This window comes from Homarus americanus, unplaced genomic scaffold, assembly GCF_018991925.1.
Source record: "Homarus americanus isolate GMGI-L3 unplaced genomic scaffold, GMGI_Hamer_2.0 scaffold24260, whole genome shotgun sequence".
NCBI lineage: Eukaryota > Metazoa > Arthropoda > Malacostraca > Decapoda > Nephropidae > Homarus > Homarus americanus.
In genome coordinates, this window is record NW_024721079.1 from 3,650,799 (window position 1) to 3,676,690 (window position 25,892).

Here is a 25,892-nt window from a genome sequence, read left to right on the forward strand (position 1 = left end):
TTTAGGAACAAACACCTTAATTTAAGTTGATTGTGGTTGGTTGAACATCACGTGGCAGCCAGGTAACCTTATTTATTCTGAACACCGGGGAGAGGAAAGTTGTATATTAAAAACTTTCTTTACTTTCTAATATAAAGATGTAGATTATAGCCCCGGGAATATTAGGAAATAAAGTCCCAGGAAATAAAGTTTTTGGATTAAAGTCTCAGGGAAAAAGTCTTAGGAAATAAAGACCCAGGAATAAATTTTTTTAATTAAAGTCTCAGGGAAAAAGTCTTAGGAAATACAGTCCCAGGAAATAAAGTTTTTGGATTAAAGTCTCAGGGAAAAAGTCTTAGGAAATAAAGACCCAGGAATAAATTTTTTGAATTAAAGTCTCAGGGAAAAAGTCTTAGGAAATACAGTCCTAGGAAAAATTCTAAGGAATAAAGAAGGAAAGTTGTGACGCCAAGGGAGAGCCAATTTAGAGATGGGATTCGAACCCTTGTGGCTATGAATCAGAACCTGAGGCTTTAGTCCACAAGACCATCATCTTCTTTGAGAGATGATAATGTTTGGTAGAAGAGAGAGAGAGAGAGAGAGAGAGAGAGAGAGAGAGAGAGAGAGAGAGAGAGAGATTTGAACATTCTGGCAGGAGACAGTCGCACCTTGGAGGGAATACTGCTGAAGTGTACAGGTAGTGGCCGATAGATAGACTAATTAACAGGTGACTGTTTGAGCTGCTCATATAACACACGAGAGTAATTACCTAACTTGCCCCTGTGTTCAGTATAAGCGAGGTTTATCACTTATCAGTACATACTAATTTTGGGTGTCCAAAACATATGACGTCCTTCACTGAAGGAATATAAGAGAAGAAAACTGTCAGCAGAACTGTTTGTGACACGCCAGCAGCTGTGAACCTCTCAGACAAGTGAAGAGAAAACTGTGCATTAGAACCTTGAACCTTGCAATAACTTGTTGACAAATCCTGCTAGAAATGGTTTAAACCCACATCATAATAAAGTTCCGCTGATATAATAAAAACACACACAGCGTCTACATGAGTAAAGTTTGTATGACACATGTAAGAGATCCACAGTCCGCCGCACGAGAGGACAGCTCCAGGGTTCCCTCACTCACCACATTGCTTTCTATAACAACGTTTGTAAGTAACTAACATTTTGATGCGACTGTCATTTGTTTGTAAGGTTTTTGCTATTTTTTAAGATCACATGAAAGACCGCCACATATATTTTTTTTCTAGTGTCAGGGAACGACAACAGAGGCGACGGTGAGATGGAGGGAGAGAGGGGAGGGGGGATCACTTCAATATTTTACACTTTGACGAAGGATCTTGCTGCAGTGTGTTTTGATTGGCAGGTAGTCGTTTGGTAGTTGCTGAAATGGTGGTAGTGGTGGTTGTCGCCGAAGTAAGTAGTGGTAGTGGCGAGGGGGGGGGGTCGTCATTGAGATGGTGGAGGTGTTAGAGAAAGTCGTCGTCCAGGTGGTAGTAATGGTGGTTGTGGTAGGTAGTAGTAGTAATGGTGGTTGGTGGTCGTGGTAGAGTTGCTTATGGTAGTGGCAGATGGTAGTAGACTGGTGATGGTAGTAGATGGAACTGGTGGTGGTGGTGGTAATATTCGTAGTGGTGGTGCTAGTAGTGGATAGTGGTCGTATTGGTATTGCTAGTAGAACTGGTCGTAATGGTGATGCTAGCGGTTGGGTGAAGTCGTAGTTGAATGATTTTTCTTCCGGTTGAGTCTTAAAATTTTGTTGTTGTCGTCAGGTTTTTTTTTCAAGTTCCTTTTAATTTTTTTTCTCGTGTTTTCATTCAATTTCTTCAAGTTTCTTTCAAATTCAAGTCTTTTCAAATTTATTCAAGTTTCTTTAAGGTATTTTAAAGTTCTTCTACAATAAAATGTGTTTAAACTCTCCAGCATTTGTTCAAGCGTTCCAGTATTTGTTCAAGCGTTCCAGTATTTGTTCAAGCGTTCCAGTATTTGTTCAAGCGTTTTCATGTATTTATTTTAAATGCTTCAATATTTGTTCCAACTCTCCGGGAATTATTTAAACGCTACAGTATTTATTTTAAACGCTTCAATATTTGTTCAAAAGCTCCGGCATTTGTTCATCCGCATCCAACATTTCATAAAAGGATCTGCACCAGGTAGTCAGCTTACAGTTATCGTCTATGAAATTAAATCAGATTAAGAAATCAACTTTTTAGCGCCGACAATATTTTCGTGGCGCTCTGGTCAGCTCACTGCTTTAATATAAATGAAACAAACTATTCACTCCACCATTCACATATAGTTACGTGTGTCAGTCTGTGTGTTATTGTGACCTCTGATGATTTGCATAGCCTCCAAATTTTACACTCCGGTAACATTTAAGTAAAAGTGATATTTACTGTTCACTTCAGTATTTACTTATAATACTTCAGGAAAAGATAAGTTTGATTATTTTTCTTATAAGTAGATGAACGTGAATCAGTTTTTGTGTAACTATTACTTTCTTCACTACAGAGGTCCTCCAGGTAGACAGGTATGTAGACAAGGTGTTTGTTTACTCAGGGCGACCACCACCACTACCCCACCCCACGTCCAGGTAGACAGGGGTTTGTTTGTTTATTCAGGACGACTACCTCCCCTGCAGGTCGATTTTGTCATTAGTTCCAGGTATATTATATCTCACTCGCCATCTTATGAGGTCGACTATCAACCTCTCCCTCGCCCATAACAGTTGGGTTGTATGATATTGCTTCCAAAATCTCCCTCTGTCTCTGTCTCTCTCACTGATCTCCCTCGCCGTTCCCTATCAAGTCTAGACGATCTTTCTCTGGGTTTCCAAGTCTCTCTTGACGGGTCAGGTCAAGGCAGGGGCAGCCTGCACATACTGCTTCAGAGAGTCTCATTAAGGTCTCTGTCTTTGATCTCCCCCTCCTCTCGCCTTCCCTGTAGACTCTTGGAGGCCCTCGCAGGAGTCTCTCACCGGGATGTTGTTGTTCAGGGCTGGCTTGGATGTCCTTGTCTCTTGAAAACTCTCTCTCTGAACTCCTTCGTCGCTCCTAAAAAAAAAATCACAGAGAGCCTTTTAGGTCTCCAACTATCTCACCGGGGTCAAGGGGTCCGGGGAAGATGGGGGGCGGGGGTCAGGGTTGGGTTAATGGGAGGTAAGCGGGAGGGGGTCAGGGTAATTCAGGGGTGAGGGTAGGTCTTCTCTCCATCATGTGCAGGAGGTGGAGGAGACCTCCGGCCCTCCACTAGTCGCTGGAGGTGGAAGAGAGCTCTGAGGGCGTGCCGGGGTACTGGGCGGAGGGGTTGGAGGGCGGGTGGGAGTAAGGGTGTCCCATAGGTCCGCCCTCGTCCATGTACTGCGGCAGCTGCAGGTGGGCCGCCATACTCTGCTCCGGGTCAAGCCCGTACCCGTGCATCTGTGGACCAACACACGCACACGTTAGTTAACCATAGCACAGGTGTATACAGGTGTTTTTATATATATATAGAAATAGTTATAGTTGTTGCATTTTTGGACAGACACATAAACACACCGGTAAGTACAGGTGTCGTAGAGATAAAACAGGTGTGTGTAGTTGTTTATGTAAATAGAAATAGTTACACGAATTATTTAACATCTGTAGATCCGCACACACACACACACACACACACACACACACACACACACGCACACACACACACACACACACACACACACACACACACACACACACACACACACACACACACACACACACACACACACACACACACACACACACACACACACACACACACACACACACACACACCAAAGAACAGAAAATTCGAGGTGTTGACAAAATTAAGTAAATTTTAGTACTAATGTCATAACATTCCGACAGAAACCCAAGGAAGAGAAGCAATTAACCAGGGCATATTTTCACCCCCCCCCCTCCTCTAAACCTCCGAAACAGACAAATTAACAATAAAAATATGTAAAAAAAAAACAATGAGATACACATAAGATTGAAATATTTCCTTGGATTTGTTATTTTTAAAAGGCGAGACTAAAAGGTATTAATTTGTTTATTGTAAGTGATGTAAGTTTTGTTTGCTCTCTCTCTAATAATATTCATTCCTCCTCCTCCTCCTCTTCTCCCCTCTTCCTCACTCGCGACTTACTGCCTCTCTCTCTCTTTCCCCTCTCCCTCCCCTCCCTTCTCCCTCATCGCTCACAATCCTCATCTCCCTTACTCTCATCGCTCCCTGGAGGTAGGGGTGAGGGGGGAGGGTAAGGGGAAGTGAGGGGAAACAAGGGGTTGTGGTAGTCAGGGGCGGATAAACAGATCAATCAGCTGGTACCATAACAACCACTCGCCCGCGTCTTAACGACCTAATCACCCTAACTACCACTACTGCTACTACCCCACCCCTCTCCTCTCTACACTCTCTTCCTACTCCTCCTTCTCCTTTCCTTCCCCTCGTTTTCATTTCCCCCTTTCCCTTTTGCGGTCGTTTTCCCCTCTTTGTGATCCTTCCCCTGCACCTCCCCCTCTCTCTCTTTCCCTCTCCCGTCCCCTTTCTCTCCTCCTCGTTGTAGTTTCCCCCTTCCCCTTTATGGATGTCCCCCCCCTCCCCTCACCTTGCTGTCGTGTCCCTCCCCTCGTCGTTTTCCTTCCCTCCTTCGTCATTCCCCTCCTTCCTTCTTTTTCCTTCCTCTTTCCTCCCCTTCCCCTTTTCTCCCCTTCCCTTCTTTTCCTCCCCCCTCCTCTCCCCCCTTCCCCTCGTTCTCTCGCTATCATCTCCTCTGCCCCCTCCCCTACTCCTTCCTCTCCCCCTCTTCCCCTCAAACAACCCAATCACCCAGATGACTGTTAAGCCTGACTGCCTTCTTCGTAGTTGTGACGTCATCGCCTTAACTATCAATATTAATTACTCAACCACTTCCTGAGGGTGATGAGACGAGGGTTAAGGGGAGAGGAGAGGGGAGAAGGAGAGGGGAGAAGGAGTATTAAGGTCAGTCTTGTCCTTAGGATCATAGTAGAAAAGGGTAGGTTAGCTTAGGTTAGGTTAGGTTAGGTCAGGTCAGGTCAGGTCAGGTCAGAGTTTATTGTTTAGAATAGGTCGAGTCTTGTTTGTGTTATAAGTTCAATTAAATACTGAAAGGGATGAGAGGGGGGAGAGAGGGAGGAAGGGGAGAAAAGGGGGAACGGGAGGAGGGGGTGAGAGGGGGGAGGGGGTTTGAATGGGGAAGGAGTGGAGAGGAAAATAGGAATGGAGAGGAGGAAGAAAATGAAAGGAGAGGGAAAGAAGGGGAATGAGGAAAAATAGGAAGATAGGATGAAAGAGGGTGAAGAAAGGTGGGAGGAGAGGGGAAGAAGAAGAAGAAGAAGAAGAGATTAAAACACAACATGGTCGAATACGTGTAATAAATCTATGGCAATGAGACCCTTAACTACTACTAAAACTTACACTGATATAATTGACACTATTTCGGGGTCGATTACAGAGCTATGCCACAATTATCTACCAGACGCCATAACTACGACAAAATATAATATAATGCTATACCACAAAGTAATATACTCGTTATACTCTACTATATCCAAATATAACGGTATAATTATTGGTATATTCTTGGCTCGAGTATACCGGAAAAATTCTCTGACGTCTATTACTTTTCTTGAGTGGTGTGCGTGTGTGTGTGTGTGTGTGTGTGTGTGGTTGCAGTAATAATAGTAATGGTAGTAGTAGTAGTAGTAGTAGTAGTAGTAGTAGTAGTAGCAGAGTAGTAGTAGTAGTAGTAGCAGTAACAGCAGTAGTAGTACCCTCCTCCCTCAGTATCGCCGTCAGGTTGGTCCTGGGTCATTGGTCGCACATTAATGGATGAATCACTCCAGTGCTCACCCGTAGTTGACCATCCCTGCCGCACCCTGCCGCACCTACCACCACCCCTGCCGCACCCTGCCGCTCTACCACACCTCCTCTGCCGCACCTACTACCTGATAGTTCCCCCCCACACACGTGACATAAGAAGTAATGAGACAGTAAGATAGTAATCATGGTGAGTGGTGTGGAGGGGGAGGGGTTAGAAGGATGAGAGGGGGATGAAGGAGGGGAACGAGAGGGTTTAGGGAGGAGGGTGAGAGGAGTGGGGGGAAGTAGGGGTGAAAGTGATGGGATTAATGAGGTTAGGTTGAGGTAGAGGGGAGGGGTGATGGGTGAGGGCCTGGGAGTAGAGAGGGGTGATGGGTGAGGGCCTGGGAGTAGAGAGGGGTGATGGGTGACGGCCTGGGGGTAGAGACGGGTGATGGGTGAGACAGAGTAATGACGGTGTGATGCAGGATGACGAACGACGCAGTGGGGTGACGCAAGTAACGCATGGGTGTGATACATGGGGTGGATTACGAATGGGGTGACACATTAGGTGTGACGCAATGGGGAGTGACGCATGGGGGGTGTGATCTATGGGGTGGTGACGCATGGGTCGTGACGAATGAGAGGAGTGACGCATGGATGATGACGTTTTTTAGGCTCCAATACGTCACACATTAACATGAACAAGAAATAACATCACGCGTTACGTCACATCTCCATAACGCATCGTAAAAACGTTTCTTGACAACGTTCGTATAACATAAACATCACATAAACACAACATAAACACAACATAAACACAACGTAAACAATATAATAGAAGATAATTTTTGTAATGTTTAATGTTTACAGAGTATTGAAATTTGTGTGTGTGTGTGTGTGTGTGTGTGTGTGTGTGTGTGTGTGTGTGTGTGTGTGTGTGTGTGTGTGTGTGTGTGTGTGTGTGTGTGTGTGTGTGTGTATGTGTGTGTGTGTGTATGTATGTGTGTGTGTGTGTGTGTGTGTGTGTGTGTGTTTGGCCACAGGTATTGAGGTGAGATACCCAGAGGTGGAGAGAGAGATTCTAACACACACACACACACACACACACACACACACACACACACACACACACACACACGTCAGAAACAGACACACTCAGACACACACACAGTAAGTGACAGGAGAACACAATACATGATGCGACGATCCACCACTACCACCACCTATAGTGCATCTCCCTGTCTGTCTGTTTGTCTGTCTGTCTCCCTGTCTCTCTCTCTGTCTGTCTGTCTCTTCCATCCCTCCCATCAGCAAATATTGTATTGCATCTTCCATTGTTCTGTAACTTTATCAGAATTATCAGGTTTTTCTCTTACGTGGGAAGAAAATAAATCTTATTTCTTGGTTTATTTCGTGTGTTTGTTGACAGAGTATAAGTTGAGAAGGACTACTACTACTACTACTACTACTACTACTACTACTTTTTTTTTTAATAATGGCCTCCAGCCTCCTCCAATAGCCACACCTTCGCCGCCATTTTATTACCTTAATATTAAATATCCTAATACATAAGTAGCTCTCCTAGCTGTGTTGAGTTAGTTGAGCCGCAGATCTATGCGGCATTCAGTGACTGTAGCCTCATAGTCAATATCTGCAACTGTTGTCGGCTTTGGGGCCGATGCTCTCGTTCCCCTGAGGCAGAGCAAAGCCGACCGAAGGAGAGAGAAGGACAGTCGACATCTCATCCAGGCTGTAACATAACTACTACTAATAATAATAATTTTTATTTTTTTATTTTTTTATTTTATTTTTTCAAACGTGACCTCCAGCCTTCCCCAACAGCCACACCTTCGCCGCCATTTTATTACATTAAAATTAAATATCCTAATACATAAGTAGCTATCCTAGCTGTGTTACTACTACTGTTTCAATGTCTTTATCTTTGGCGGATGTAGCTTATATCCTCTTTTTGTTAGTTTTAATCCAAGCATCCTACCTCAGTGTCGTATAAGAAGAGTCTTGGCTCACGGTTACTTATCAAAACACTCATTGAAGAAAGATGAAGATCTGGTTGATTCAGATTCTTTCTTACCCTACTGTATTTCAGTTTCAATTACTCTTTCCTTCAACTCCCCAATAATCTTCTTTCACCTCTTAACTAAAGACTCTGCATCGTATCGTTACTACTACTAATTAGTACACACTTTTCACACACACACACACACACACACACACACACACACACACACACACACACACACACACACACACACAACACTCTCACACTCTGATAAGTTTTACGCACTCACTCTCGCTCTCTCCCACCCAACAGGCTGTCATCCGCCAGTGTATGGAGGGGCCATAAGTGGACGTGGAGGAGGAGGAAGGAGGGGAGGAGGAAGGTGAAAAAGGAATGTATAGGAGGAAGAGGAAGAAGAAGAGAAGAACAAGAGCTGAAAGGAGAAAGAGGATATGAAGGGAGAAGAAGAGGGGGAGGCGGAGGAGGAGGAGGAGGCAAAGGGGACAGAGCTTAGGAGGAAGGTGAGGGGGAGGTGGTGAGAGTAAGTGGTTCAGCCACTTAATGGGCACGTGACTTAAAGTGTACACCAGGATTTGCTACCAGGACAAGCCAAAGCCACAGCTATGAAACTCTCCTCTCCTCTATACGTGGCTCCCTTCTGTAGTACAGAGGGGAGGGGTAGGGAGGCAAGGGGGGGGTTAGGTGGAGGAGGGCAAGTAGGGAGAGCAGGGGGAGTTTAGTGGGAGGGGAGGGGTTAGTGGAGGAGCAAGGTTAGGTGGAGGAGAAGTGCAGGAGTAAAGGGGTTAGGTGGAGGATGCAAAGGGTTAGGTGGAGGAGGAAAAAGGGTGAGAGTGCTGTGTGGAGGAGTATAAGGGTTAGGTGGAGGAATAAAGGGGTTAGGTGGAGGAGTAAGGGGTCAGGTGGAGGAGTAAGGGGTCAGGTGGAGGAGTAAAGGGGTTAGGTGGAGGAGTAAGGGGTTAGGTGGAGGAGTAATTGGTTAGGTGAAGGTTAGGTTCTTGTTTTTCCCTTTTTCTTCTTCTTCATCACCATTATCTTTTCATTTTACTTCCCTACTTCTTCTCCTTCTCCTCCTCATTCTCCGTCTTCTTTTCTTTCTTTCTTTCTTCTCTTCCTCCTCCTCCTTCTTCCTCGCCTCCATCACATACATCAAGGCTGACAGGGGGCCCAACAACACCACAAACTCTTAATATTCAGTGGGACCAGATGCCAGCAAGATGGCTCCAGGTAATTATAATCTCCACCACGTAATTATAGCATAGGATGTGGTATAATTTTTGTATATATGTTTCATATATTTTCACACCTACTCTGACACCCCCTTCCCTCCATCAATCCTTCCCTCCCTCACTCCTTCCATCCTACTCCCCATCCTCCCTCCCTCCACTATTATTTCTCACGACCTCACAGCTTCCCACAGATGCTCTCATTAACCCCTAATTTTCATGAGGTGATGTGAGGAGGGGACGGTCGCCAGGGAGTGATCCAGGCCGCCGTCCACTAAGCCACCGAACAGAATCAGACGACAAAATTAAGAGGCGACCCAACCCACACACACACTGCGAGCTCTGACGTCATCACCGAGGTCCCCCCTAGTACGTGTGAGAATTTGTTATTGTTTTGGTCAGCATTTGGTATATATTTTGTATGTTTTATTAAACATTTGGTGTATATACATATATCTTTGAATTAATGGTTATTTGGATGATTATTCGGGCTTGTTGTTGGTGAGATAAATGGTTGTTGAAGAGTATAGAGAGGAGGGGGGAAGGGAGGGAGGCTGTCGGGGAATTCCCACAGCGAGTGATTCGATTAAAGTTTCATTTTCGTGATCGCATTAGTTGTGGTCAGTGGCACGTGTCTCCTCGTGTCGCCCAGATGTGTGTGTGTGTGTGTGTGTGTGTGTGTGTTACAGTTATAATACACGTGGATCAGTTTCTTTCAGTGTGTGGATTAACATTATATACATAGTCGTTATCGTTGTTCTTCGAGATATCAGATCGTGTCGTTCGTTATCAAGTGACAAAGGTCGTCTTCCTCGTTCTCCTGTCGTCGTTATCGTCCTCATGGTGGAGGTGGGTGAGGGTTGTCGTGGTGATGGTGAGGGAGAGGTCGTCATGGTGGTAAGAGGGGGGGCGCCTATGGTGGGGGAGGGGCTCGCCCGCGATGCTGAGGAGGCCTGTCATAGTGGTAAGGGGGGCCGCTCAAGTGGTGGGGGAGGGGTCGTCATGATGCTGAGGGAGGGCCTGTCATGATGCTGGGAGGGCCTGTCATAGTTGTGGAGAGGGAGGGGTTGCCATGGTGGTAAGGGGGACGTCATGGTGGGGAGGGTCAGTGGTGGTGGATGGTGGGGGGGAGGGGCACCACGTGGGTTTGTTTACAGGGATCAGCTGGTTAGTCTCGCCAGTGATCTGATGGACAACAGCTGGCCTTGAGATCTTGACCTCTGACGTCATTATCCCTCCCTTCCTCCGCCCCTCTCCCCCTCCCCTTCCACCCACACTCAAACCCATAGATTTATTTTCCTTATGGGGCGTGGGCGTGGGCGTGGGCGTGGGGAGGACACTACGATAGGTGTGAGTTCTAGGGCGGATGGATAATTCTCCTCCTCCTCGTTCTCCTCCTTTCTTCTCTCATACCCTAACCCTCTTCAACACACACACACACACAAGAAACTGCTCTCACTTGTCATAATTTTCCATACTCAACCTTACGTCAACCCTCAACCTTCAACCCCAAGTGAGGTCGACCTATTTACACCTCCTCCTCGTCCTTAATGCATGACTCACGAAGGCAAGCATGAACTCCGTATGCTTCTCTGTTAGGCGCTGTTAAGTGTTCTGCGCTTCGCCTTGTACAGGATGTTAGGGGGTGCCCGTTATATTAACCTCCTTTTTGGGCCAAATTGTTATTGTGAATTGTCCTCAGTCACGTATGCCCTTCTTCCTCGAGTGTATTCAAGGTCGGTATGGGCTATGATAAACAAAAGTCAGAATTTTTATTTTATTTTGCATAATTTTTTATTTTTTTCAATTAATTTCCTTCGTTGTTTTCCTGTACTATTATATATCTTTAATATTTTTAATACCTCTTTCATGTCTCAAATTTTATTCTCGTATTTTTTTTTCATATCGATTTATGATTTTTATATTTTATATTTTATTTCCCCCAAACCCGTTTATTTTCGCTGGTTAGTAATCAATTTTGTTTTAGTATAGTAGGTAATGACATCACGAGTTTATTTCAGCCATTTCCACCTCACCCAAACCACCACCAACGCTTCCTTATCCTCAATAGAACTTCCTCATATTTTTAAAACCTTTCAACCACCTTCCAACTCCCGCCTGAGCCTCAAAGTCCCTCTTAAAAATCACCCTTACCATTTTAAAAACCGCCCTTTGCCCTTTAAAACCCCCTTACCTCTTCAAAACCGCCCTAGATCCCTTAAAATCCTCACTTTTTAAACCCCCTAACCCCCCATGTCAACACCATCTAAAACCTCGTAAATCCCTACTCAAAGAATCCTTCTCCCCATTTTAAGTCGTCCCTTTACCCATCTTTAAAACCCCATCTCCCCATTACTTACTTCCCTACTTTAATGTCTAGGGGAGGGGGGGGCTCCATCCACACATGAAGGAGGAGGAGGAAGAGGAGAAGGGTGGAGAGGCTGGTGGGGAGAGAGGAGGGAGGGGAGGAGGAAGATGGAGGGGGTTGGTGAAGGGTAAGGAGGGGTGGAGGTGGGTGGAGGAGGAATGGAAGTTGGAGGAAGAGGAGGAAGGAGTCGACAAAAAGTGGAAAAGGAGGAGGAGGAAGAGGAGGTTAGAGAACAGGAGCTGAGGGGGGTCAAGAAAAGAGGGAAATAGGAAGGAGAGGGATGAGAAGAAGGAGGAGAGGGCTAGACAGAAGAGGAGAAGGAGGAGGAGGAGGAGGAGGAGGGTCGACACAGAGAAGGCATGGCCATCTCGACCCCTGCCCCCAACACACAAAGGGCCAGGCAAGGCAGGATGTACACCTGTGGCTACTATGGCGGATTAGGAATTGAATTTGAGCATTACAGAGTAAACATTAGAGACTATGGACCAATCCGCTTAGGGGGCCAAAGTTGCACAATGCCTGAGAGAGAGAGAGAGAGAGAGAGAGAGAGAGAGAGAGAGAGAGGTGTGTAGAGGAGAAAAAGAAGAGCTTGTTTTCGTTGTTGTGGAGGAAAGAAGAAGAAGAAGAAAAGAAGAAGAAGAAGAAGAAGAAGAAGAAGAAGAAGAATACAGACGAGAGGAACAGAAGAGGAGAGGAGAGGGAAATGGAGTTAAGGGGGAGGAGATAAGTAGGTGTCTGGGAGGGAGCACCTGGGAGGGAGCCCTGGACAGGTATGACACAACACCAGTACAGCAGGTAGGTAGGGCAGGTAATCTCCCCCTCACCAGAGTCTGAACATCCATCATCTCTTGGATTTATCTCATTACAAGTGACGGAGAGGATCACTGCTCCAAGGAGAGAGAGAGAGAGAGAGAGAGAGAGAGAGAGAGAGAGAGAGAGAGAGAGAGAGAGAGAGAGAGAATAATACCTAATAAAAAGACTAAAACTATCTTATCGTCGATCCAAATAACTTTCAGTGATATAACCTAACCTAACCAAACCTAACCTATACCTGTCCAGTGGGATTATGTCCAATGGGATTTTGTCCAGTGGGATTTTGTCCAGAAGGGTTCTATCCAATGGCGTTTTGTAATTTTTTTTTTGTCCAGCGAGGTTTTTTTCCAGCGGAGTTTTGTCCAGTGGAGTTATGTCCAGTGTTATTTTGTCCAGTGGGATTTTGTCCAGTTTCCAGAGAGTGAAGGAGGAATAAACCCCCGTGTACAGTATATACTTAGGGTAATCCCCTCATGGTAATCTGGTTAATCCCAAGACTGGCCACTGACTCGGTGAGACACACAGACAGATTAACAGACAGACAGAGCATTAGACAGACAGAGCATTAGACAGACACAGCATTAGACAGACACAGCATTAGACAAGCAGAGAGACAGAGCATTAGATAGAGAGACTGACAGAGCATTAGACAAGCAGACAGACAGAATATTAGACAGATAGACAAATCATAAGTTAGATAGACAGACAGAGCATTAGACAGATAGACAGAGCATTAGATAGAGACTGATAAACAAACAGAATGATAAACACAAACACACACACACACACACACACACCAGTTAAACACTCTCTCTCTCTCTCTCTCTCTCCCCCCTCTAAATACATCACCCACTGTACCTTTGAGGACCCGAGGTTGTGGTAGGCCGGTCACTCACGCCCCATCCCACAACATAAGCCAATAAGATTCCCTGAGAACCAGCCTATGAACCTATTACCTAGTCATACCGGGTCCTCAGCCTCCCCTACACACCCCCACCCCCATTACACTCCCCACCCACGAGGTAAACCAATAGGCTGACCACACTGCCTATTATTCCCCCTCCCTCCTCTTCTCTCATACTCTCCACTTCTCCCTCCCTACCTGTGACAAATGGAATAATCACACTAGGAGGAGAGGGGGGGGATGAAGAGGAGGAGGAGGGGAGGGAAAAGGAAGGGGTAGGGGTGAAGAGAGGAGGGGATGAGGGGGTTAGGGATGGCGGATGAAGGGAAAAGGGGTGGAAGTGGTGTTGACTGGAGGATAGTGAAGAGGCAGGGGGGGAGAAGAGGAAGGGGTGGTGATGGTAGGTGTTGAAGAGAGAGTAGGAGGAAGGAAAGTGGAAGGGAGGGTAGGAAGGAGGGATGGGGGAGGGAAACGAAGGCTAAGGCTAAGTTGGCTTTGATCTGTAGGGGATGATAGAAGGAGATTGATGGTGGAGGAGGACGGAGAATGGAGTGAGGATGGAGGAACTAAGGGGTAAAGGAAAAGGACAAATAATAATAACAAGAGGAGGAGGAGGATAGGAGCGAGAATAAGAGGAAGAAGTACTGTCCCGTGTTATCTGTTGAAATACCAATTCTTAAAAGTTGGTGTGTGTGTTTGTAGAGTCAGTTAGATTTCTCTCTCTCTCTTCTTCTTCTTCTTCCTCTATCACTCTATCTCTTTCTACTTATTCAGCCATCCTCCTCCTCCGTCTCTCCCTTCTCCCCCGCCACTTTCTATCCTTTCAACCAGGCTCTTCTTCTTCCTCTTCCTCCTCCTCCTTGACATCAACGGCCCGTGGTATGAAGGCGGCAAGAGCCAGGTTTTCACCCCTGGTCAGCGCTAGACCCTGAGATATGGCCACCGACCATAAAACCTACCATCCCCTGACCTCCTGCGCCCCCACCCTCCTGCCCCTGATCTAACCCCTGACCCCTGACATAACCCTATCACTCTTTCTCCCTCACTCCCTTTGGCCTCACTCTTTCTATTGTACCTGTTCCATCATTCTTCTTTCCTTCTACCTTCCTTCTAAGCCTTTCTTGTTTCTTTCGTTTTTACCTCTTCCTCATTTTTCTTCTTATCTCTCCTTTTTACTTCTTCTCCTCACTACTTCTTACTCTTCTCTTCCTTCCTTCTTCTTTACACTCTCTTCCTCGCATCTCAATTACTTCCTTCTTCTTACTTCCCCCTCACCCCTACTCTCCCCCTTTCCTTTACCCCTCCTTCACCTCTACTGTCCTCTCCCCTCCTCCTCCCCTCCCTCCTCTCTCTCCCTGACACCCCCCTCATCCCTCCTCCAACCCCTCCCTACATCTCTCATCCCCCACCCCTCACCCCTCTCCTTTCCCCTCCCTCACACTCCCTCACTACCTCTCCAACCCTCCCCTCTCCCCTCTCCCCTCACCCCTCTCCCCTCCCCCACACAGCTTTACAGGATTTGTGCCAATAGCGCTCATCTTGAGGCGCCTGAAGCCGGGTAGGACTATCTCCCGGCTCAGGAGGGCGGAAGATGGAGAGAACGATGGAGGGATGGGGGGAGGAAAAGGAATAGAGGGAAGGGGGAAGATGGAGAAGGGAGAGAGGAAAGATGGAGGGAAGGGAAGAAGGAAGGTGATGCGAGGATGATGGAGGAGGAAGGAGGAAGGAAGATAAAAGGAAGGAAGAAGATGGAAGGAAAAAGTAAGGAAGAAGATAAAGAAGGGAGATAGTAGATAGAAGAGAAGGAAGGAGGAAGATGGAGAATGGATTGGGAAAGAACCCCCCTCCCTCCCACACAACACAACACGAAAGAAAGAACGAAACAAGGTAAAATAATGTTAAAAAAAATAGTAAGAAGTAACGAAGGAGCGAGAACAGTGTTAAAATATTTAGGATTTTCATGTAAACTAGCAAGCAGCTTACCATCTTAAAGTCGAGGAGCACGGTGTGTGTGTGTGTGTGTGTGTGTGTGTGTGTGTGTGTGTGTGTGTGTGTGTGTGTGTGTGTGTGTGTGTGTGTGTGTGTGTGTGTGTGTGTGTGTGTGTGTGTGTGTGTGTGTGTGTGTGTGTGGTAGTGTGTAGTAGTAGTAGTTGTTGAGTGGTAGTAGAGGTAATAATAATAATAATAATAATAGCACCAGTAGTAGTAGTAGTAGTAGTTCACAATACAACTGGTAGTCTCTAGTACCGGGTTGTGCTGGTCCGGAGGCTGCCACCGTAAGCCCTGATTTTCCGTTTGAGAATTACGCTCTAGGGAAGGCAGAGAGAGAGAGAGAGAGAGAGAGAGAGAGAGAGTTACACGGCTCTCTGGCTCTCCTATAACCTACTTTATAGTCTATCCACCTTCTATCCACTGTAATCACTAACTATCTATCCAACTAACCGAAACACCTCCTTTAACCACAGAACAAACCTAACCAACCGGACCTCACCACATAGACGAAAACGAGAAGAGTAAGAGTAAGAGTAGAGTAGGAGTAGAGGTAGTGGTAGGTAGGTAGGTAGGTAGGTAGGTAGATCCTCGACTGCTTGCTCTCTGCTATTATGCGCGCCAAAAAGCAAAGAAATGAAGCGAAATGAAAGGGAAAAAAAAGATAAAATTTTTGTGTGGTGGGGTGGGTATGGGTAGGAGGAGGGGTAGGAGGGTAGGAGGGTTAAGGAGGACGGGGTGGGGTAAGGAGGAGGTGGGGGGGTGAGGAGTAGGACCCAGGAAGCAGGGAGTATCGAGAATGAGGCGCGTCCATTAGTAACATCGATCTCACCAGGCTTTTAGTGCAGTCAAGGAGGCCTAAACGACACGCGGGAAAGACTCCACATTCTCAGCCTTACACCGCCTCGCCACACGACCCATTCTCCACCGGGGGTCTCACGTGCCATTCTTTCTTTGAGCTGAGAGGAAAACCTGACCCGAGCCCTTGGTAGACGGTGATACTGAAATGCAGAGTAAGTCCCCAACCCTCCCCCCCCTCTTTCTCTTCCTCCCCTTCCTCCCCCTCTTCTCCTCCTTCCCTCCCCTCTCTCTCTCTCTCCTTCCTCCTCTGCTCCCTCACTCACCCGTATGTAGAGCAAAACATACAGAATTATGATACTGGAATATTTTATTGTAGAGGGATGGAATGGAGGGAGGAAAGGAGAGAGGGAGAGAAGGAGGAGGTGAATGGAGGGGTATGGGTAGAAGGAGGGAGGGGGAGAAGGAGGGTTAAGGAGATATTTAGTGTGTAGGGTGATGCTCTCTCTTCTCTCTCTTTTCTTTTTATTGTCTCTTTTCTATCTCTTTGTACTCTTCCTTCTTCCCTCCACTTTTAACGTACTGGAGAGGAGAGAGAGAGAGAGAGAGAGAGAGAGAGAGAGAGAGAGAGAGAGAGAGAGAGGTGAAGTGTTTCCGAGACGCCAAGGTTTACAAATGAAGAGGATTGGCTGGGGTGATGGTGGTGGTGGTGGTAGTGGTGGTAGTGGTGGTAGTGGTAGTGGTGGCTGAGATGATGGTATTTGTGGTGGTGTTGGTGATAGTGGTGGAGGAGGTGGTGGTAATGGTAGTGATGGTTTTAGTGGTTGTGGTGGTGGTGATAGGTGATTAGCTCTCTGATTCCTTTGTTTAAGTTTTATCTCTCTCCCCATCTCTTTCTCATTCTTTCATTCTTCCTTCTCATTAATCTCTTGTTCACACCTCGCTTCTTCACCCTTCCACTTCTTACATTTCCATACCTTTATTCTTCCCTACTCTCTTCCCAACTCCTCCTCCTCCTCCTCCTCCCTCCTCCTCCTCCATCTTCTTTTCTCCTCCATATTATATCTAAGGAGTTTTCAGTCCCCCTCCTTCTCAGCGCTAGGACCTCCTCCCAGCACCTCCACAGGGCAAGAACTGCCTCTTATCACCACACCCAGCGCAAGAACCTTCTCCCTTGTACCTCCCCAGCATTAGGACCTCCACCCAGCACCGCCCCTGCAGCATTAGGACCTCCTCCCAGCATCTCCCCACTCCGCTAGGACCTCCCAGGGTACACGTGAAAGCCCCGGGTTACTCAGCTTTCAAAGATAATGTCAAATTCATACTGTGAAAGACGTAATTTTATTTTTCTTTCTTTCTTCCCTGTTCCGTTCTCCCTCTCCTCCTCTCCTTCTCCCATCTTCTCCTTCCTTCTCTCACCTCTCCCTCCCGCTCCTGTCCCTGCACTTATGAGGGAGATAATAGATTAAACAGGACGAGAGAGAGAGAGAGAGAGAGAGAGAGAGAGAAGAGAAGAGAGCCAAAACACCAAGGGAAAAAATAAAAAAACACTACACTACACTACACCACACACACACACACACACACACACACACACACACACACACACACACACACACACACACACACACACACACACACACACACACACACACCACAACATTGCTGGCTCCTGTTAAACATCTCACACACATCAGCTTACGTCCACAGCCAGATATTAAAGAATTCCTATCTGGCCGGCCGGGTTTACGCTAGCCGGCCAACAGAGGAGAGACAAACTGAGCTATTTAACCGTACCAGAGCTGAGGAGAAGTCTTTTGTGTTGAGTGAGTTTTTTTTTTGGTGTGTGTGTGTGTTTGTGTTTTGTGCGTTTGTGTGTATGTGTGCGTATATTTTCCTGTATATTTTATGTGTGTTTTTTTTGTGTGTGTGTGTGTGTGTGTGTGTGTGTGTGTGTGTGTGTGTGTGTTTTGTGTGTTTGTGATGTTACTTTTTAGGGTGAGGATGTTTCATTTGGTGTAAGAACAAACTATGAACACCGTCTTGAGTTCCATAACTTACTCTTTGAGTACGATGTTTTATTCCCTTATTAACCTTAAATTATAGACATTTTGAGTACAATAACTTAAGCCTATAGGTACGATGACAACCCTTGAGTAGAATAACTTAACCCTTTGAGTACATTGTCTTTTTTTCTTTTTGAAGAAACTTAATCGCAATGTTACTTAAAATTACCGCGATTTACTACTACTACTACTACTACTACTACTACTACTACTACTACTACTACTAATAATAATAATAATAATAATAATACGTACAATTCATACATCACTGGAATATCAGATCATACAATATAAAATGTATCAAACAATACCTTCCTTGCCTCCTGTCTGTCTGTCTGTGTACCCAGCTCGCGGATGGACACAGGAGACACGCCCCATGTCTGTTCCACGCATATTTTTAGGTACATTTAGCGACATGTCCAGTGTATAGCAAGACACGTCTCTCTCGGGAAAATAAAACTTATGCAAGGACATCACACACACACACCAGCTCTTAGTATTTATTCAGCATACGCTCGGCCAGAGTCTGTTTCGCTCGTTCTGCTCATTACAGAGAGAGAGAGAGCAGCACCTTTCACCACCACCACCACCACTATTACTACCACGACAACCACCATTCTACCACTACCATCACTACAACCAGTGCTACTACAACCACTATCATTACCACTACCACCACAACTACGACCACCATAAACACCATTACTACCACTACCAACACCGTCACTACCACTACCACCACTATAACCACCACTACCACCACTATAACCACCACTACCACCACCCAGATGCAGAGTTGCCCTTGAAATAGGTCTTCAATCATTCATAGTCTTCCGGCATAGAATTTTCTAGTAGAGGTGAATGTTCCGGAGGAGAGGGAGAATGTTTCGTGGTGGGAGAATGTTGTGGGGAGAATGTTCCGTGGTGGGAGAATGTTCCGTGGGGGAGAATATTCCGTGGGGAGAATGTTCCATGGGGAGAATGTTCCGTGGGGAGAATGTTCCGTGGGAGAATGTTCCGTGGTGGGACAATGTTCCGTTGGGGAGAATGTTCCGTGGTGGGAGAATTTCCGTGGGAGAGGAGAAAATGTTCCGTGGGGGAGAGGAGGGAATGTTCGTGGGGGAGGAGAAATGTTCAGGAGGAGGAATATTAAGTGAGGAGGAGAATGTTCCAGAGTGTCACTGCTCCAGAAGGGTGAATGTTGATCCAGAAATGTAAATGCCTAAGGGAACTGAATATTGATTATTAAGATAGATAGATAGATAGATAGATGAGAGAGAGAGAGAGAGAGAGAGCATTAATTAGTGATGAGTTAGTGTCTAGGCTGGGGTGTCAGGAAGGACAGACAGACAGACAGACAAACCAAAGGCAGGCAGACAGATGAACAGACAAGACAAGCAAACTTACAGACAGACTGACAGATATTCTTGCTTTCACTTTTCTTTTTATTTCCTTCTATGTAAATTGTTTGTCGAATTTTCTTTATTTCTCTTTCTCTTCTCCTTTATTCTCTCTTTCTCTCTCTCTCTTTCTGTCTTTTACACATGACAGACATTAAATCCAGGAACAGCTGAAGCCTAGTGAAGGGTCTCTGTCTGTCTGTCTGTCTGTCTGTCTGTCTGTCTGTCTCTGTCTGTCTGTCTGTCTGTCTGTCTGTCTTCCCTTAGCATACTATATACGTTAAACAGCGGGTTCAGTTGGAGTCGTTCGGATATCGGTTCCAGGGTTTGCTCAGGTTCAGCTTCAGTTGGGTTCGGTTGGGATCGGTCGTGTCTAAGTGAAACATCGACGATATTTTGATAAACTTCTTTCCGTCGTAAATTAACGAGAGAAGAGAGGCCAGGGGAGGGTCACACGTTCGCTAATACAGTAATGATGGCAATAATTATTTGGCGCCTGATCACGTGACTCTGATTATTATTGCCCTTAGCCCGAGGGAGAGGAGGAGGGGGGGGAATAGGTGAGGGAGAAGGCCGGTAAAGGAAATGGGGGTAGGGGAGTTAGGTAAGGAAATGGGGTAAGGGGAGGGAAGGTGAGGGTAGGAGGAAGAAGAAAAAGGGAGGAGAGACATACTACTGTCACGTGTACATTTGAACGTATACAAACCAGACAATCCTAACTTAGGCAAAATACTGAATATAACAGGGGGTTACTACAGAATAATATAGTTACCCTAAGTGTGTTCATGATACCGTTTTCTTTAACCCCGAAAAAGATATACCTTTTTCTTTAACCCCTCCCCCTCTCCCTCCCTTCCCTTTACGAAATCACTACAACCTTGGCAACAGTTCGTAAATTTAGAGGGATTTGAACCAAAAGTTTATCACGGGGACCTTGTCACATGCTGATTAGTCTTAACAAGTTTGGTGCAAATGTGCAAATCATTTAGGGGGTTATTTTGGGGATAGACAGACAGACAGAGACAGACAGACAGAGAGAGACAGACAGACAGTACCGATAATAATACCCTGCCATGTAGTTGTGGGCAGGGTAATAATAATAATAATAATAATAATAATAATAATAATAATAATAATAATAATAATAATAATAATAATAATAATAATAATAATAATAATAAAATAATAATGAAATGCAAACTTGAAAATATTAAAAACATAATATTTACGAGACAGACAGACAGACAGACAGACAGACAGACAGACAGATAGAGAGACAGATAGAGAGACAGATAGAGAGACAGACAGATAAACAAACATACACAGAACCGATAGACAGACAGATAGACAGACACCAGCTCTGAGTAAGGCTGAAAAAGTTTGCCCATTGTCTAAAATATTAATAATGATCAGAACAGAAACTTTTGTGCACAGACGAAAATTGTGTACACTCACGCACACATGTAGACTTTTCTTATAATTTGACGTACATATAAACACACACACACCTGCACGCACATACAAACTTCATACACACACACACACACACACACACACTACCTCTTCAGTGTGGTAAGCCCTCTCTCTCCCTCACCCCTACCCATTCCTCACCCCTCCCCCTCCATCACCCCTTCCCCTCCCATCACCATCACTCCTTTCCCTTCCCTCACCTTCACTGACTCTTCCTCACCCCTTCCCTCCCCTCCAACACAATCACCTCCTCTCCCCTACCCCCCCCTCCTCCCCTACCCCCCCCACCACCACCATTAAACTATCTCCCCCACAACCTTAAAAGTGCCTTAGACTGTCTCTCTCTCTCTCTCTCTCTCTCTCTCTCTCTCTCTCTTCTCTCTCTCTCTCTCTCTCTCTCTCTCTCTCCTCTCTCTCTCTCTTGTCTCTGTCTTTGTGTGAGATGGTGGTATTCTAACATTCACTGAGGTGTGTTATTACTGTATTTTCTTCAAGTTACTTTATACTGTAATCAATAATTCCTGTATAACGTTGTATTCCATAGAGTTACTGTATGGGGCTTGTATTTTAGTATCTGGGTTAACTGTATCGTTAACTGTATGAGTATTGTATTTAATGTAGTCGCTGTAATTACGATGTAACTACTGTAAAATTAATGTTTTCTATTAGTATGTTAACTGCCAACACCGGTGGTTTAATGGAGGGTAATGGGGGTAATTAAGGGTTAGGGGGGATAAAGGGGTAAAGGGAGGTTATGGGGGGTCGTTAAGGGGGGATTATGGTTGAAGTTAAAGGGTTATTATGGGGTTGTTAGGTGGTTAAAGGGAGCAGTTAAGGGGTAAGGGTGAGATTAAGGGGTAAGAAGGTTTTAAGGGTTAAAGAAGAGTTAAAGGTGATGTTAAGGAGTTGAGAGTCTTCGGGGATATGAGGAAAGGGTGTTGGGAGGGGGGAGGGAGCATCTCTCTAAGGGGAAGGGAGCATATCTCTAAGGGGAAGGGAGCATATCTCTAAGGGGAAGGGAAGACGATGGGTGATAGTTGAAGGGTGATCTCTTTAAGGGTGAAGGGAAGGGATTAGGTGATTGTGAAGGAAAAGGAAGGGAAGGAAGGGGAAGGACAATGGGATTGTGAAGGGAAGGAAAGGGAAAAGAAGAGAGAAAAGGAAGAGAAGGAAGGAAGGGAAAGGAAAAATGGAAGGGAATGAAATGAAATGGAAGAGAAGGAAAGGAAAAGGGAAGAGAATGAAGGTAAAAGGGAAGAGAATGAAGGTAAAAGGGAAGAGAATGAAGAGGAAAGGGAAGAAAAAGATGGAAGGGTGATGGAAGGGGAAGGAAATAATATGAAGGGAATAAAGCAACAGGACGAAGGCAGGTGAGAACACATAAAGCGTCCAAAAGGTAAATTTCTCGTGAGTGTTGGTCCACCTGGGCTGAGCTTTTAGTGTGATTACTCCTGCTACCCCGCCACTGTTGTTTGGTTGTTTGTGTGTTTGTTTGTGGTGGTGTGAGTTTGTTTGTTGGTGGTTGGTTGCTTGGTAGGTGTGTGTGTGTGTGTGTGTGTGTGTGTGGATAGTGTTTGTTTGTAAGTGGTTGTTTGTGTGTTTGTTTGTGGTGGTGTGAGTTTGTTTGTTGGTGGTTGGTTGCTTGGTAGGTGTGTGTGTGTGTGTGTGTGTGTGTGTGTGTGTGTGTGTGTGTGTGGATAGTGTTGTTTGTAAGTTGTGGTATGTGTTTGTTTGTTGGTGTATGTGTGTTTGTGTGTATGTGTGTGTGTGGTTAGTGTTTGTTTGTAAGTAGTGGTGTGTGGTTGGTTGGTGGTTATGTGGTTGATGTTTATTTGTGGTTGTGTATGGTGGTGGTGGTGGTGTTTGTTTTTTAGTTGGTGATGTGTGTATGTGTGTTTGTTTGTTCTGTGGTTATTGTGTTTGTGAGTATTGGTTGTGTTTGTTTGGTGGTGATGTGTGTTTGTTTATGGTTTAAAAGTGGTCTTTATTTGTTTGTTTGTTTGTGGGTGATGGTGTTTGTTTGTTTCAGATGATTGTGTTTGTTTGTTTGTTTGTTTGTGTGAGAAGGTGTAATTTGTTTTATGTTTGGAGTTTTGTTGTTTTTATAAGTCTTGAGTGTTTGTTTGCTTGTATTGGCTGTGTTTATTTATTGTTTGCTTCTCTGTGTTGGCGATATTGTTTATTATTATTGCTTGTTTGTTTGTTTGGAAATGGGATATGTTATTGTTTGTTTCTGTTTGGTTAGTGACAGTGTTTGTTTTGTTCGGATGTTTGTTTGTTTGTTACCCTACTTAAGAGATCAGGTGAGCTTGACCTTTACCTGCCTCGTTAATTACCTTTATATTTGGGTTAATTTAATTGACCTTTGACATTTTTAATAAAGTTCAGAATGTATTTGACTGACTGACTGACTGATGGACTGATTAACTGACTGACTGACTGACTGACTGGCTGACTGACTGACTGACTGAGTAACTAACTGACTGACTGACTGACTGATTAACTGACTGACTAACTGACTGACTGACTGACTGACTGACTAACCTAACTGACTGACTGACTGACTGACTGACTGACTGACCAACTGACTAACCTGATGACTGACTGACGACTAACTAACTGACTGTCTGACTGACTGACTGATTAACTAACGACTGACTGACTGACTGATTAACTAACTAACTAACGACTGACTGACTGACTGACTGACTGACTGACTGACTGACTGACCGATTAACTAACTAACTAACTAACTAACTGACGACTGACTGACTGAATGACTGATTAACTAACTGACTGACTAACTAACTAACTGCGTGGCTGACTGACTTAACGACGACTGACTGACTAACTAACTAACTGACTGACTGACTGACTGACTGACTGACATGACTGACTGACTGACCGATTAACTAACTAACTAACTAACTAACTGACTGACTGACTGACTGAATGACTGATTAACCTGACTGACTAACTAACTAACTGCGTGGCTGACTAAACAACGACTGACTGACTGACTAACCCTACTTGACTGACTGACTGACTGACTGACTGACTGACTGACTGACTGACTGACTGACTGACTGAAACTAACCCAGTGAGATGTATGCCTCCTCCTTTCATACTGTTGCCAGATGTATGAGTAAAACACACACACACACACACACACACACACACACACACACACACACACAGAGGTAAAATTTAAGTATTAGTAAGTAAAGAAAGTGTTGAATAATATATATGTCTAGCTGAGTGTACTGTACCGTGTTTGTGTCAGCTGTGTAATGGATAAATACAATTAAAGTTAAGTCGAAAATCAATGGAGTTGTTTGTGCCCTTTAGTACAGGTGAAATGAGTGTGCTTATGAGTACATTTATGAGTACATGTTGTATTTTGGTACTCAGTGTATTAGTATGTGGAGATCTTTAGTGTTCTTGATGTTTGTTTGTGTTGTGAGTAATAGTGTATTTAATAGTGGTGGTGGTGGTGGTGGTGGTGGTTGTGGTGGTGGTGGTGGTGGCGTGTGGAGGTGGCGGTGGTGGCGGTGGAGGTGGCGTGGAGGTGGCGGTGGCGGGTGGCGGCGGCGGCGGTGGTTGTGGGTGGTGTGTGGTGGTGGTGGTGGTGGTGGTGGGTGATGGTTTTGGTGGTGGGTGGTGGAGGTGGCGGTGGAGGTGGCGGTGGCGGCAGGCGGCGGCGGCGGCGGTGGTTGTGGTGGTGGTGGTGTGGTGGGTGGTGGTGGTGGTGATGGTGATGTGGTGGTGGTGATGGTGGTGGTGGTTGTGGTGGGGCAGGGTGGGTGGTGGTGGCGGTAGGAGGTGTATGGGTGGAGGTGGCAGAGCAAGTATATGGCGGTGGTTGTGGTGGTGGTGGTGGTGGTGGTGATGGTGATGGTGGTGGGTGGTGATGGTGGTGGTGGTTGTGGTGGTGGTGGTGGTGGTGGTGGCGGTGGAGGTGGTGGTAAGGGTGGTGGGTGGCAGAAGCAAGGTGGTGGTGGTGGTGGTAGGATGGTGGTGGGTGGTGATGGTGTGGTGGTGGTGGGTTGTGGTGGTGGTGGTGGTGGTGGTGGTGGTGGTTGTGGTGGTGGTGGGTGGTGGTGGTGGTGGTGGTGGTGGTGGTGGTGGTGGTTGTGGTGGTGGTGGTGGTGGTGTGGTGATGGTGATGGTGTGGTTGTGCGGTGGTGGTGGTGGTGGTGGTGGTGGTGGTGATTAGTACACTGAGAATTAGGACACAGTACATTAGTTCAGTACACTAGTACATTGAACATTTGTACACTTAATATTAGTACATCATGACTACAGGACCGCCGCTAAGAGAGTTACAGGATTACAAGTGACAAGAGCCTCAGCTGATGCTAATTACCTGTATAACACCTGTAGACTCAAGCGTTGTAAGGTATTTAGTCAGTCACCTGTTACAGTCAGTGGTGTGAGTTCAGTACTATGAAGAAAAACATCGCCAACTCGAGCAATCAGCTGCGTCTGTTGTTCCCCCGTAATAACGCGTCTATGGAAATTACGCCAAACGAGCATATGTTCGCCCACCTGCTGCCTGCACTGGCACTTATTCTATTGGCATGAAAACCAGAGAGTGTTGCAGTAATTGTTTGTTGTGAGAAACTGTGTGTGTGTGTGTGTGTGTGTGTGTGTGTGTGTGTGTGTGTGTGGAGGCGGGACATACAAACCTCCGGGGTCATCCTCCCGTGTTTCACTTCCCCCACACTCCCCGGTTGGAGGACGAGGAGGAGGAGGGACGAGGAGGGAGGAAAGAGGAGGAGGCGGGGGGGGAGGGGGTGCAGGAGGAGGCGGTCAACTAATCGTGTGACTTCGGGTGTATATGTTTACATTGTCTTACACACACACACACACACACACACACACACACACACACACACACACACACACACACACACACAATAATATTTATGATTGAAGGTACTCTACGCCTCTTATTTATTGTTAAAGCCCTTATATAATGTTTCTACCCACGCCTTCCAG

The 25,892-nt window shown here is 45.7% G+C and overlaps 1 protein-coding gene across 1 annotated transcript in view; it reads right to left on the minus strand.

Moving 5' to 3' along the window:
• Positions 1–1,513: 1,513 nt before the first annotated feature.
• Positions 1,514–25,892, minus strand: part of LOC121861453 (insulin gene enhancer protein isl-2b-like) — a 50,170-nt gene continuing 25,791 nt past the window's right edge. Inside the window, exon 2 of the mRNA XM_042359189.1 lies at positions 1,514–3,415. Within this exon, the coding sequence (XP_042215123.1) occupies positions 3,245–3,415 (171 nt within the window). The 3' untranslated portion in view covers positions 1,514–3,244. The remainder of the gene's footprint in view (positions 3,416–25,892) is intronic.